The sequence below is a fragment of the Lissotriton vulgaris genome, chromosome 11, assembly GCF_964263255.1.
Source record: "Lissotriton vulgaris chromosome 11, aLisVul1.2, whole genome shotgun sequence".
Lineage (NCBI taxonomy): Eukaryota > Metazoa > Chordata > Amphibia > Caudata > Salamandridae > Lissotriton > Lissotriton vulgaris.
In genome coordinates, this window is record NC_141699.1 from 720,741,900 (window position 1) to 720,754,544 (window position 12,645).

General features: G+C 44.9%; 1 protein-coding gene across 2 annotated transcripts in view; it reads left to right on the top strand.

The window, feature by feature from the left end:
- The window catches only part of UGGT1 (UDP-glucose glycoprotein glucosyltransferase 1), an 849,443-nt gene that overhangs the window by 203,644 nt on the left and 633,154 nt on the right, over positions 1 to 12,645 (top strand). For both annotated transcript variants that reach the window (XM_086943802.1, XM_086943803.1), the window contains exon 12: positions 4,838 to 4,929. In XM_086943802.1, coding sequence (XP_086799928.1) covers positions 4,838 to 4,929 — 92 coding nt within the window. The remainder of the gene's footprint in view (positions 1 to 4,837; positions 4,930 to 12,645) is intronic.

Consider the following 12,645-nt stretch of genomic DNA (forward strand, 5'->3'; position numbering starts at 1 on the left):
AGATAAGTATTGCGAAATAATACTGTAAAAGCATTGATATGGTTTCTTAGCCATACAATGGTTTAAAAGTAATAAAACATATATACAGTCATATATACATTAGGCTAAAATACTCAACTGGTGCTTCTAACTAAGCCTACCCCAGTGTGCCTGACCTAAGCCTAACACGTGGAAGGGGAGTAAGTAAGTAGCTTCAATTTAAGTTGGTTTTGCCAAGGTTTGCTTCAAGAATTCTCTCTAAGGGTTTAGTCAACACCATACCTCTGAATAGAATGATGGAGGTCTGGTATCTCCTTCAGGGGAAACTCGGTATCCCAGTCACCCGCGAGGGCAGACTAGAAACGCTGGAGCTGGATTTCTCTGCACGAGAAAGGCAGCGTCTCTCTTCAGCGCGTCGAGGAGGAGGAGGGGGGACAGCGTCCGCGGGCAGCTTGGCATCTGCTGGGCTCTTCGCAGAGGGACGGCTGTTCAGCTCCTAGTTACACCACACCATCGTTCGCGCTTTAGCAGCGATAATGGTATCAGCAGCTTCAGGCGACGGGCAGCAGGCTGCAGCAACAGGAACGCGCTTTGCTTAAGGCAACGTTGGTAATATTTATACCTGACAGGTGCCTGGTTTGACGCAAGTTTGTTGGACATAAGACGTCAATTAAAGATGTCACTAGGAAGTGATAGCTATCAGTTGCTCATTAGAGTTCCATTACTAATCAAAACACAGCAAGCGGGGATTTCCAGGTTTGCTGAGTTTTTATCTTGTTGAAGAACTCGGAGTGTTAATCTAGGAATCTCAGATAGTGACTTCTGCTCTGTCATTGCACTAATTGGTTGCAAAGGAAGTGGCAGAGAACTATTCTGGAATGTGGCTCTGTTCGTGTGAGGCCAGAGATGACTTTCTGAATATCGCACTTGAACGGTTATGCCAATATAGGGAATAAATGGATTTATAGCCGAATAGGGGCATAAGGTCACAGTATCGATCAGGAACCTAGATAAACACGCAACAGCTCCCTGTTCAGATCCCAGACCCTCAGCAACGAAACCATTGGTATCGAAGCAGAAGTTGGAGGTGAAATCCTATTCTTTCTTGAAACACACACTCTGATCCGGTCCTGTGCTCCAACGGTTGCAAGAAGAAATGGACTCAAGACAAAACACCTCGTCATACACCCAGACACTGTTCATATTCTAGCTAGATCTCCTTAAACTGGAGCACTACCAGCCAAAAGGCAATTAACATTTGAAGACACTTTGGAGAAACCTATCCTACCAAAGCACAGGATAAAGGTGGATAAGGCTACAAGGCCACCGCCCCTCAGCCCACCACCACCACCTGTTGCTCCACCATCACACCCCCACCACATTCACCTCCTGCAGAATCACAATATAATCCAGTTTCCATCCACTCTTTCGGGGGACACCGGGATGACCGAGACCAGTTCTCCATTCCACCACACGATAACCCGTGGAACACCTATGATACAGACCCACCTTCTGACACAGACCCAGATCTGTATCCAGCCAAACCTTCCTCTGCAGACGATACCACCATATATCACAACATTATAGGTAGGGCGGCCACATATCGCAAGGTTCAGCTCTACCCTGAACCACTAGAGGATGACCTTTGAAACCCTTTACTCTAGCCAACTCCCGGTCCGATACCTGCTGATGCTCAAAGGCATGTTGTGACATACACCTTACATTTTCAAGGACCCGGTCCAGGTCCAGGTCATCACACCTAGGGTCAATAGGAAATACAAACGGTCTCCTACCGATTCTACATACATAAAAGGCCAACTACCACCTGACTCTTTAGTAGGTGCCACACCAAGGATAATGGAAAATTGAGAAACATTTGGTGAGGTTCCCCCACCAGATAAAGAAAGTAAGAAGATAGATGCTGCAGGAAAAGAGGGTGGCTGCCCAGTCTGCCAATCACTGGAGAATTGTCAACTCCTTTGGCCTCCTCGCCCCCTATGACAGAGCCCACTGGGATGAGATCGCGGGGCTCCTCTAACATCTCCGAGAGGAATACAAAAAATGGGCACATGAGATTGCCTTGGAGGGCAAACTAATTGCAAATACTTCTATTTATTACACCCTCGATGCGGCTACCACCACCAATAGTCATTAACTCTAGCATTCTCCTTAGATGACATGCCTGGATTAGAGTCTCAGGTTTCAAACCTGAAGTGCAGCAAAGCTTCCTTGCACTTCTTTTTGCTGGGGAATACCTCTTTGGTTCTCCGGTAGATACTCTACTTGAGAACATTAAAAAGACAGTAAAACATCCAAAGCCATGAGAGCATTGCAGACACCATTGTAACGCGGCTCCTTTCATCACTCCCCATATCGTGGATAAGCGAACCCACCTCTACAGACATCTTCTCCTCCTATCGGAGCAGTAGTGTCGGGTGAGGAGCTGGAGGGGTTAAAAAAAAATCTCTTGGCAGCCAGCCACTGCTTGTACTCCATCCTCTTCTGTCACCTGGAAGCACACAGGCTCCCAGACTCCCGTAGCCAATTGCGACGCTGCTGTCCCAAGCATGACCGCAGCGTCCTAATTGGTCTGAGTAGCCTGTTTTGGCGCTCAGACAAGGAGTGGGACCCTGTGCATGTTCTCCACCCGGGCTGTGCAATAGAACCAGGTGGAGAACATGACTGTTTGCCAGCCAAACAGTCATGTGTACATAAGTGCACCAATCACTCCTCCCCATGCTGGCTGAGACAACAGCCAATCCCCTCCCCAAAACTGGCTGCAACACAGAAAAATAAAATTATAATAACATCATGTTAACGTCATTTTCTTTTTTCTTTTTTGCACTGCTGAAAAACAGTGGTGCGACACTACACCTTAGCGGAGGAGCCACTATTACTACAGAGGCAACAATTCTAGAGGCAGAGGTAAAGGCAGTTTTTCTAAACCATCTACCACGGAACCCCGTCTGACCCCTAAAACAGTACATTCTCTAAGAACACTTTCATATGGTCAGTCCTCAAGCTGTCATCCTGTTATTACAGCAAGGCAACTTCATGGCTCACTTGACCTCAAGGACGCTTACTTCACATTCCCATTCATCTTGTACATCACCGGTATCTCAGGTTTGTAATAAAAGTTCAGCATTTCCAGTACAAGGTGCTTCCCTTCTGGGTCACAGCCACTCCCAGTGTCTTCACCATTTCTCCTAGGGTAGCACCAGCCCCCCACTTGGAATCTCAAGATTGTATTAACCAGATTAATGGGCTACTCCTACCACCTCCACTTTTATCCTGGAAAGTATCACTACTAATTGCAATCATTTCACTCAGACGTGTCTGTGAGCTTCAGGCATTAACTTTAGTAGAATCCTTCTTCTAGGTACATAGAGATAGGGTGGTACTCCTTACCAATCCTACATTTCTACCAAATGTGGTGTTTCAGTTCCACCTTAATCAATCTAATTAGTTACTAGGTTTTTTCTCTTAGCCTGATACAGTTACGTAAAGGGCCCTATATACGTTCGATGTTAAATTAGCCCTTATGTATTACATCGGCAGAACCAAGATAGTTAGAAAGGCACAACAACTCTTTGTTGCTTTTTTAGAGCAACACAAAAGCAGGGACATATCTAAATTAGGTATTGCACTTTGGATTGTTAAATGTATACAAACCTGCTATGTTAAAGGAAAAATAACTGTGCCTATCACTCCTAGAGCTCATTCCTCTTGTAAAAAAGGTACATCAATGGCCTTTTTAGGCAATATACCTATAGCTGACATATGTAAGGCAGCTACATGGTCTACACCACATACATTTACAAAGTATTACTGTGTACATTTGCTGGACCATCAACAAGCCAATATGGGCCAAGCAGTTCTCCAAACAATATTTCAAATAAATGTAGCCCCTACAGGTTATCCACCGCTTCTGGAGGAGGACTGCTTACAGTGTATGCTAAGCATGTGTATCTACAGCCACACATGCAGGGAATGGAAAATGTTACTTACCCAGTAAGCATCTGTTTGTGGCATGTAGTGCTGTAGATTCACATGCACCCACCCTCCTCACGCACACCTGGGCTGGTTACATATCTTATATCACATCTTTTATAGCATGGAAATCTTGCTAAACTATGCTCTGCTCCACAATCCATCCTTACCCGTCTTGTGGGAAAACAATCTAACAATGGAGACGATGACTATGCGCATTACCAGCAAGAGGACGAGTCACCATACCTGGTGACTCGAAAGACGTTCTTTGAAGAAAAACAACTTGCACACATCCGAGCCCAACAATAAAGCACAGTATTATAAGCATGTGGATCCACAGCACTACATGCCACGAATGGATGCTCACTGTGTAAGTAACGTTTTCCTTATCATGAAAACAAGTTTGTTTATACTGAGTGATTTTAATGCAAGCAAAATGATGAGCCCAGTTCTTTTAATGTATCAGGTAGTCAAATATAGCGTGAAGTAAAAAGGCTAATATCCATTTGCTGCAATACCATTAAAATGTGTCCTGGGACCAGCCTGAAGGAAGCCTAGGTTTATGGTTTTAACAAAGTAAGCTGAATTGACTTTTTAAGCAACAAATGTTTACAGACTTTAATTGTTCTTTCTGGTATTCGACTCGGGGGTTAATTAAGGTACTGTCAACTATTACTAGTTTATGTACTCTGGTTCTGTAACATTGAAGTACAACATCCTACGCTCATGCATGGTGGTATTCAGTTTATTGTGATTCAGCTCCATTTTGCTTTGTTTGAATCTGACCAATGATCTGTTATTTATGTGTTGTATATTTTTTCAAGACTTTAACATGGTTGTTTCACATTTTTCTTTTACCTTCTCTCAGTTTTTCAAGGGTACTTTGGGACTGCATCCAGGGGATTCTGCACTCTTTATAAACGGATTGCATGTTGACCTTGAATCACAGGATATCTTTAGGTAAGAGCTCCGTCAAAAGTTTGCTTTATGTTTACAGACATGCTTTATTTTGGCTCAATTCAATGTCTTTAATCGATTTTTGTAAGAAATATTCATGAAACAATAATTAAATGTGGTTGTGGCCAAGATGGTGGACGACTAAGCGCGTTCTCCTCGAGCTCAGCAACAAAATAGAACTATGCTTGGAATCATAGAACATCCGTATATAGGAATTGAGTCACCATACCACCTCAGTATCTGAGTCCCAGCCCGACAAGCTAAAATGCCTCACTTGCCCTCCTAACCGTACCAGAGAAACAAGTAAATTGGCACACAACCCTGTTGGCCCTCTCAGGGATAGGACACACTCTTTTGCTCTCTCACTTGTACTTGTCCACAATAAGATAACCATGAGACATGAAGGAAGCTTAGAATATGTATTTAAACTATCGTGCTCTGAAATGCAGTATACATGCCACAATTTTGTAAACAAATACATAATGAAAACACTGTTAGCATGGTCATTAATCCATGTACCATGAAAAACCCTGTCATTTTATAGGACAAAGTGACCTAACACCCCCCCCCACCACCACAAACACATCCCTCCCGTTACTAAAGCAATATGATTATATATGAAAGATATCTGGGATTACTGCCAGACCCCGTACCTTAGCATACACAAATGGACGCCCTACATCTCAGCAGACGCAGTGCTCTTGTCTAAGAACTCTTGCTCCATTTGTGTGTTTTTGGCTCATGTGCTCATCTATATGATAGGACATGTGTGCACATAAACAGTGCCTGGCCAGAAAGAATAACAAGTGACATTGTTGTTTGACCTTGTCTATGGTGTTCTGATTAAATCCCAGGAAAAGAACAGAACGCACAAACAAATGCAGGTTCCGTGTAAAAGTACAATGTGGCACAAAAGCAACCTTGTTTATCTAGCAATGTATGCAAAGGAAAATGAGGCCTGCAACGTGCACAGTTAGGCTAACATAGGGAAAACGACAATGGGCCATGCAGGAAACACACAAGCCTTCCCGGCTCAGTCAATAGCATGAGGCAGGGGTGGGTGTGGTGGTCGAGGACCACGAAGGCGACATCAGGGGGTCCAGCCTAGACCTCAGAGAGAATCTACCCATGGAAAACTCCTGAAGCTGGTCCACAGACGGAGCCCACAAGATGGTGGCCGCCGCAAGCAGTACGGAGCCAGAGGAGCGGTGAGCTTTAGACAGGCAGTCCACAGCCACACGCTGTCGGGTCGCTATGCCTTGGGCCCGCTATCTGCCCACACGAGGGTACAACTTTCCTGTAAGGGACCCTGGTTGGAGGGTAGAGTGGGGTTCCCCTGAGGCCATGAAAGGTAGCGGAGCGTTGGAGGGACCAGGCAATGACCACCTGGCGAAAGAGCAAGCATATTGAGGGGGAGGGGGGTGCGAGTCAGCACTGGAGACTTCCGGCTTGCAGAGAGGCCCCCCCCCCAACATGGCTGGATGTGGCGAGCAGCACAGGAGCTTGGATCCCCTCCCACCCCCCCTTTCAGACACCACCGGCCACAATAGCACAGCAGCTTGCAGGAGAACCGGATTCCCCCGACTAGTGCGCCCCCTGGGCCTGAAAACTAGAGCGGGGAGGTGATGTTTTAGTCCCCTATGGGGATCCCCAAAGCTGTTGAGCACAGACTGTGACGGACACTGGGGGAATCCGATAGCAGTGGAACGCAGTGGCAAGGGGGGCCTTCGGGATGGGAGGGCCACTCCAAGGAACCATGGCATCCCCCAAGTTCAAGAAGGATGGAACCCTCAAGGTTATGTTTACAAAGGCAAACCGATGCTGCCAAGGATGTCGCTGCAAGCAATCCAGATGACAGCGACCCTCTGGAAGACATGGAGGCACCCCTAACTAGGCCTCTTTACCTAAATCGGGGAAGATCCTCGCACTCTGCGGCAGGATGTGAAATCAGACCTCAGGGACATCAAGCCTGATAGGGCGGACACTCGAGCTGCCAGAGAGGAGGAGCTAGATGGCCTCTGCCACAAACTGGTGGACCTTAGGGAGCGCAACGCTGAACTGCAGATACACCTGGAGGACCAAGTCCTGTTTTTGGCAAACCTGCATCATGCTCGGTTTTCGTTTGGCAATCTGAGCCCACTCTCGACTGCTACAGTTCAATAAGGTCTTGAAAACGAGGCTTGTATCCTGATAATACAGACTCCATTTCATCACTTCCATTTTACACTGTAAAGAAAGCTGAAAAGTGCCAGTGGGCTCATTTGGAGTGATAGTTGCCCTATGTAAGCAGGAATAAATAAATACTATTTTAAACATTACTTTAATTTTTTAATTTGTTGTGCGCATTTTAACTACTCTTGCTGTTATTTGATTTTGGGGACATTGTGCAATGGTTGTGGTGTGCGGTGGGTGCAAGAACATTTTTTGCACTATCCAGCTCATATCACTCATGCTTGCTTTTGGAAAGGATGTGATCTTGTTCTTCGTGTGTCGGGGACCGTGGGAGTATTTAAGTAGTACTTAATTGAGATGGCTGTCGCATCCATGCAGTGAAAGTGTGCCACTCGAATAATTAAGAAAGCCCGTCTGGACCCGATTCGACCTGGGGCTAGTCACCATGCCGACATTAACTACCCTTTCCGACAGCTGAAGGTTTTTATACAAGTCATCCTACAGCTAGTCAAATTAAAAATAAACTAGTGATTTAAATCCTTTTATTTTTATTGATTATTCCTTTAGTGCTAAAACTGTGAGCAGCTTATCTTAATACACAAGCTTTAGCGAAACACAAACTTGTTAACCTCCTTTCTAATGGAGATATAAAAGTGCTCCTTTTGGCCAAAACCTGGCTAATGGAGTTCTCCGTGCTGGATTTGGTAGAAGTGATCCCATATGTATACTAAATGATTTTTTTTTTTTTTAATCGAGCAGAACCAAAAGAGGCAGCTGAGTGGCAGCTATCTGAAGCAAAAAAATTCTCAAGCCTTATTTCATTTAGATCCCATAAAAGATACTGAACTTCTGTTCAAGTCAGAGCTTAAATAGAGGTCAAGAACCATTTGGCTGGCATGTATTCAACCTCCCTCCCCTAAGATATGTGGATGCCAGAATTTCCTAAGAAATGAAATTAATTGGCTACTTCTCTGTTGGTCAACCACTCCCTGTCTACTATTGGACAGAAAGACATGAGGGCTTAAGAATTTTGAATTTATGGACTTGAAGACTGATCAATTTTACCGAAAGTGTTCATGTAAATTGGATAGGTGGGTCAGATCATTCTTTTATTCAGTTTTCTCAAACAATCTTAGAACCAGAAATAAGTAGAGTCTAGACTAAAGCATTGTACCTGTTGTGTAAAATGGACAAAAGAAAAAAAGAAAACTCTACAGACTACTTCTGTCCTGCTGGAATTGGCTGAGAATATTAACTCTTCACATACCAACAAGCTGAATTAAATAACTTAAGAAACATGTACCACTTATTAGGCGACGGGTTAAGAACAGAATGAAACCAGCACCTTAAATTACATCAGTTAAGTGTGGCCAAAACTGGGGTACACAGACTAGCGTGTTGATGGTGCAATCATTTTCAGGATGTGGTGAAAGAAAAATGTAAGCAAGGTATGACCGAGTGCAAACTGATATTGTTACGGTTCAAGAATTGACCTCTACAGATAGTGGCTCTTGGGCCAATTTACAATCCAACATTTTGCCATCAATTGAATAGTTGCCTTGTAGATAACATCTATGCAGTCAAAAAAGAGCTCGCTCAAGGCATTTTCCCGTTAATCCACATGCAAAACAAGATCAAAGTTGATTTTTTAATTGAAATACTTTGCATGAATTTGGTAACATTACATAATATGGCTTGCTAAATATAATCGGTTTCATCCTTGGATTCATGGTTGCCGACCATATTTTTACAGTTCTGATCAGTACTCGGTGAGCCTCTTCGGGCATTCATTGATGTGTCACTAGCACTATGGGAAGCTGGCTCTGTATATACTATACCAAAGTGAGGTATAGTGTGTACAGAGTCCAGTGGAACCCCAAAGGTAGGCAGAGGTAAAAGTAGATAATACCTTACTCTCTATTTGTGGTAGTGTGGGCGAGCAGTTAGGCTTTATCAGGGGGTAGTGTTAAGCATTTATTGTACAAACTCGGGCAAGAAATGATGTCACACACTCAAAGACTGAACTCAGACCAACTTGTTTGTATAAAAATATTATGTTCGAGGCATGTTGGCTGCTGAATTCATATCTGTGCATAGATCGCCGCCTAGTGTTGGGTCCGGATGATTGCCCATTGTTGTCCTGGAAGAGTCTTCGAAGTATCACGAGATAGGTGGCTCCTCCTTTGAACTACAGTGCGCATGGGCATCCTCTCCATTCTCAGATTGTTTTTTCCGCCATTGGGTTCGGATGTACTTTCCAACACTCCAAGTTCGGAATTAACGAACACTTCTCAAAAGGCCTTCGGATCCGTCGGTATTGTTCAGCGCTCGGTACCAATATACTTTCTAAACATCTATTGCACTTCGGTCGTCGAATCGGACCGCAAGGCCTTCTCGACTCCACGTGGACCGACTGTCGATGGAACTAAGTCCATTCAAATACTGCCCGCAGTGCAACTCGAAGTTCCCGCACACAGATAAGCATCCCGTGTGCACAAATGCCTATTTCCAGATCACAAAGAAGATAGTTGCCTGGGCTGTGCCCAGTTCCGGTCCATAAAGACTATCCGGAATCGACGGGCGGCGAGGCAAGAAATGCAGAGGTCGGCGCCAGAGCCCGATAATATCTTCGACGATGAGGAAGAACTAGCTAGCGCCGAAGAATCGGATCAAGACGAAGAACAATACTCGGAACACGACTCCGATTACCTCGAAGAGAAGGAACAAATCGTCCATCTCGAGGAATAAGATCAAGACATCGTAGCTGTTAAAGACGACTCCGATGACGACGAGGGGCGAACCGTGAGTACACCGCCCCATATAGACACTATACCGATATCAGAGACTCAGGTCGAGGCATCGCCAGTAGGCCTTAGCCAAGATCAACATTCTCGTTCTACAGCCCCGCCATAGCGCCCGGCTAAGAACATATTCAAAGAGTCCTCTGAGACACGCCATACGGCACCGGTTCCATCGAAACCGAAACTCGTCGACAACACCGTCTTCGGACCGAAAGTCGTCGAACCGAAAGTAATTAAGCAAAGGTCGTCGAGCCGAAGGCCGTATCCAACACAGCCTTCGAAGCCAAAGACCGTCGAGTCTACATCAAAGATTAAAGCTGTCGAGTCGAGCTCAAAACCGAAAGCCGTCGAGTCAACCTCGCGGCCAAAAAACGTCGCTTCGACGCCAAAGCAAAAGCACATAGAATCGACCCCAAAGACAAAGCCCGTCGAATCCAGCAAAGGAGCCTCAAATATCGACAAGGGAATAAAAACAGTTAACGAAAGTAAAAGGCCTACGCCCAAAACTAACGTTGAACCGAAAGTGAAACCTAAGGTGGACCAAAAGAAATCGGTCGAGCCGAAGCCCCTCGAACAAAAAAAGGGCATCGAGCCAAAACCACAAACACCTAAAGAGACTGTCGAGCCGACCAAACCGCTCGGTCTGGAAAAGGTGGTGAAGCCAGCCAAAGACGTTCAACCGACAAAATCTGTCGACAAACATCAAAAACCGATCCAACCACAAAAAGCGGTTGAACCCACTAAACCTATTGAACCAAAAACAGTCAAACCAAAGGCTACTGCACCAAGGCCAAAAACTGTGGAGGATGAGCTTATTCACCCAGACCCCTCCACAGAAGACAAGTCAAAACTGTATTATTAACCCAAAAACTGGTAAAGTGACTGTTTACACAAAAAAGAAAAGGCCTCTGCCAATAGAAGACTTTCCTAGAATACCACTCACTGTGCTACCTCTCCTATACGTTTTGAACCCATCACTCCAGCTATGCCTACAACCCCATATGCCCCAACATCACCTGATTACAACCCAGATGAAGATCAGGATGCAGATGTGGGGTTTGGTTATCCACAAAACCCAACTGGAGACCCCAACCTACAGCCATGGGGTGCAGGAGGAGAACCAGACAATGAAGGGACTCTGCCCATTACAGAACCTGCAGTTTACCCAACTAAGCCATCACCCACAGAAGATACAGTGGCCTTTAATTCTTTACTTGATAGAGCAGCTACCTACCATAATGTAGATTTGCACTCTGATGCTATTGAAGAAGACTTTCTCTTTGATACACTAACAACATCTGAGAGACATGTAAAAACACTCCCCATGTTGAAGGGCGTCTTAAAACACGCACATGACATTTTTAAGGACACTGCTGGGGCATGGGTCATAAACTCTAGAATTGAAAAGAAATATAGGGCTGCACCTATAGATCCTACATACATCAAGGGCCAGCTACCCCTAGACTCCCTAGTGGTATCCAATGCACGTAAACGGGCTAATTCCCAAACTACCGGAGAGGCTGCTCCTCCGGACAAAGAATCAAAGATCTTTGAGGCATCAGGCAAAAGAGTAGCAGCTCAGGTAGCACACTCATGGAGAATTGCCAATACACAGGCCTTGCTGGCCAGATATGACAGGGCGCACTATGACAGCTTAGAAGAAATTCTCCAACACTTAACTGATCCTTACAAACAGCAGGCAGATGAACTTCTACAGGAGGGTAAGCTCATCACCAATGCCTCAATTAAATGTGCCCTAGACGCGGCAGATACAGCTGCCAGATCCATCAATACAAGCGTGCTGCTAAGACGACACGCTTGGCTTCGCACATCGGGCTTTAAGAATGAAGTTCAATCCACAATCCTTAATCAGCCCATCAACCCAGACTTTTTATTTGGTCCAGCAGTTGACTCAATTCTGGACAAAACGAACAAGCATTTACAATGCAATGGTTTTGCCTTTGTTAAAGTTAGAGCTATTGGCATTGCTCTTGACATTATTTTTATTTGTTTTTTTTAACATAAATAAATGGCATTGTCATTTACAATAGCAGGGCAGGGCACAGGGAGGGGAGGGCGAGGAAGGACGAAGGAGAGCTGCGGGCTCAGGGAAGGGGGGCAAGGAGAGACGAAGGAGAGCTGCGGGCTCTTGTTGTAATGCTTGCATGGATGAGTTGGTGGATGCATGAATGGGTGCATGCATGGAGCCAATCCCTCAACAATTTATGCAATCCACCAACCCATCCAACCACCAACCCATCCAACCACCAACCCATCCAACCAACAACCCATTCATGCATCCACCCATACATCCATGCATCATGCATACATCTAACCATCATGCATCCATCCACCCACTGCGTCCCACTCCGACCCTTCTAAATATAACTCATTTTTTCTGTATATAGAGATGACTGTATTCACTAGTATATGCAGTAGACCTTTCTACTCTAACATTCCTATGTGACTCTTGCAGTACATCTATTCATATCCCTTCCATATGTATATAGAAATATAACGAGAATCAACAGTCTCTTATTTGTGTGACTACATCTAGTACATTTCAATTGTTTTCCTGTTTGTATCTTTTACTTAACACATGTAAATCAAAGTCCTTAGGTTTGGCAACTTGTTCTTATGTAATGCGCTCTGACACCTTCGGGTAAAGTTCGCGCTACATAAAATCACATTATATAAAAGTTTACCCCACAAATCCAACCATCCATTTGTGCCTAGGCTTACATTT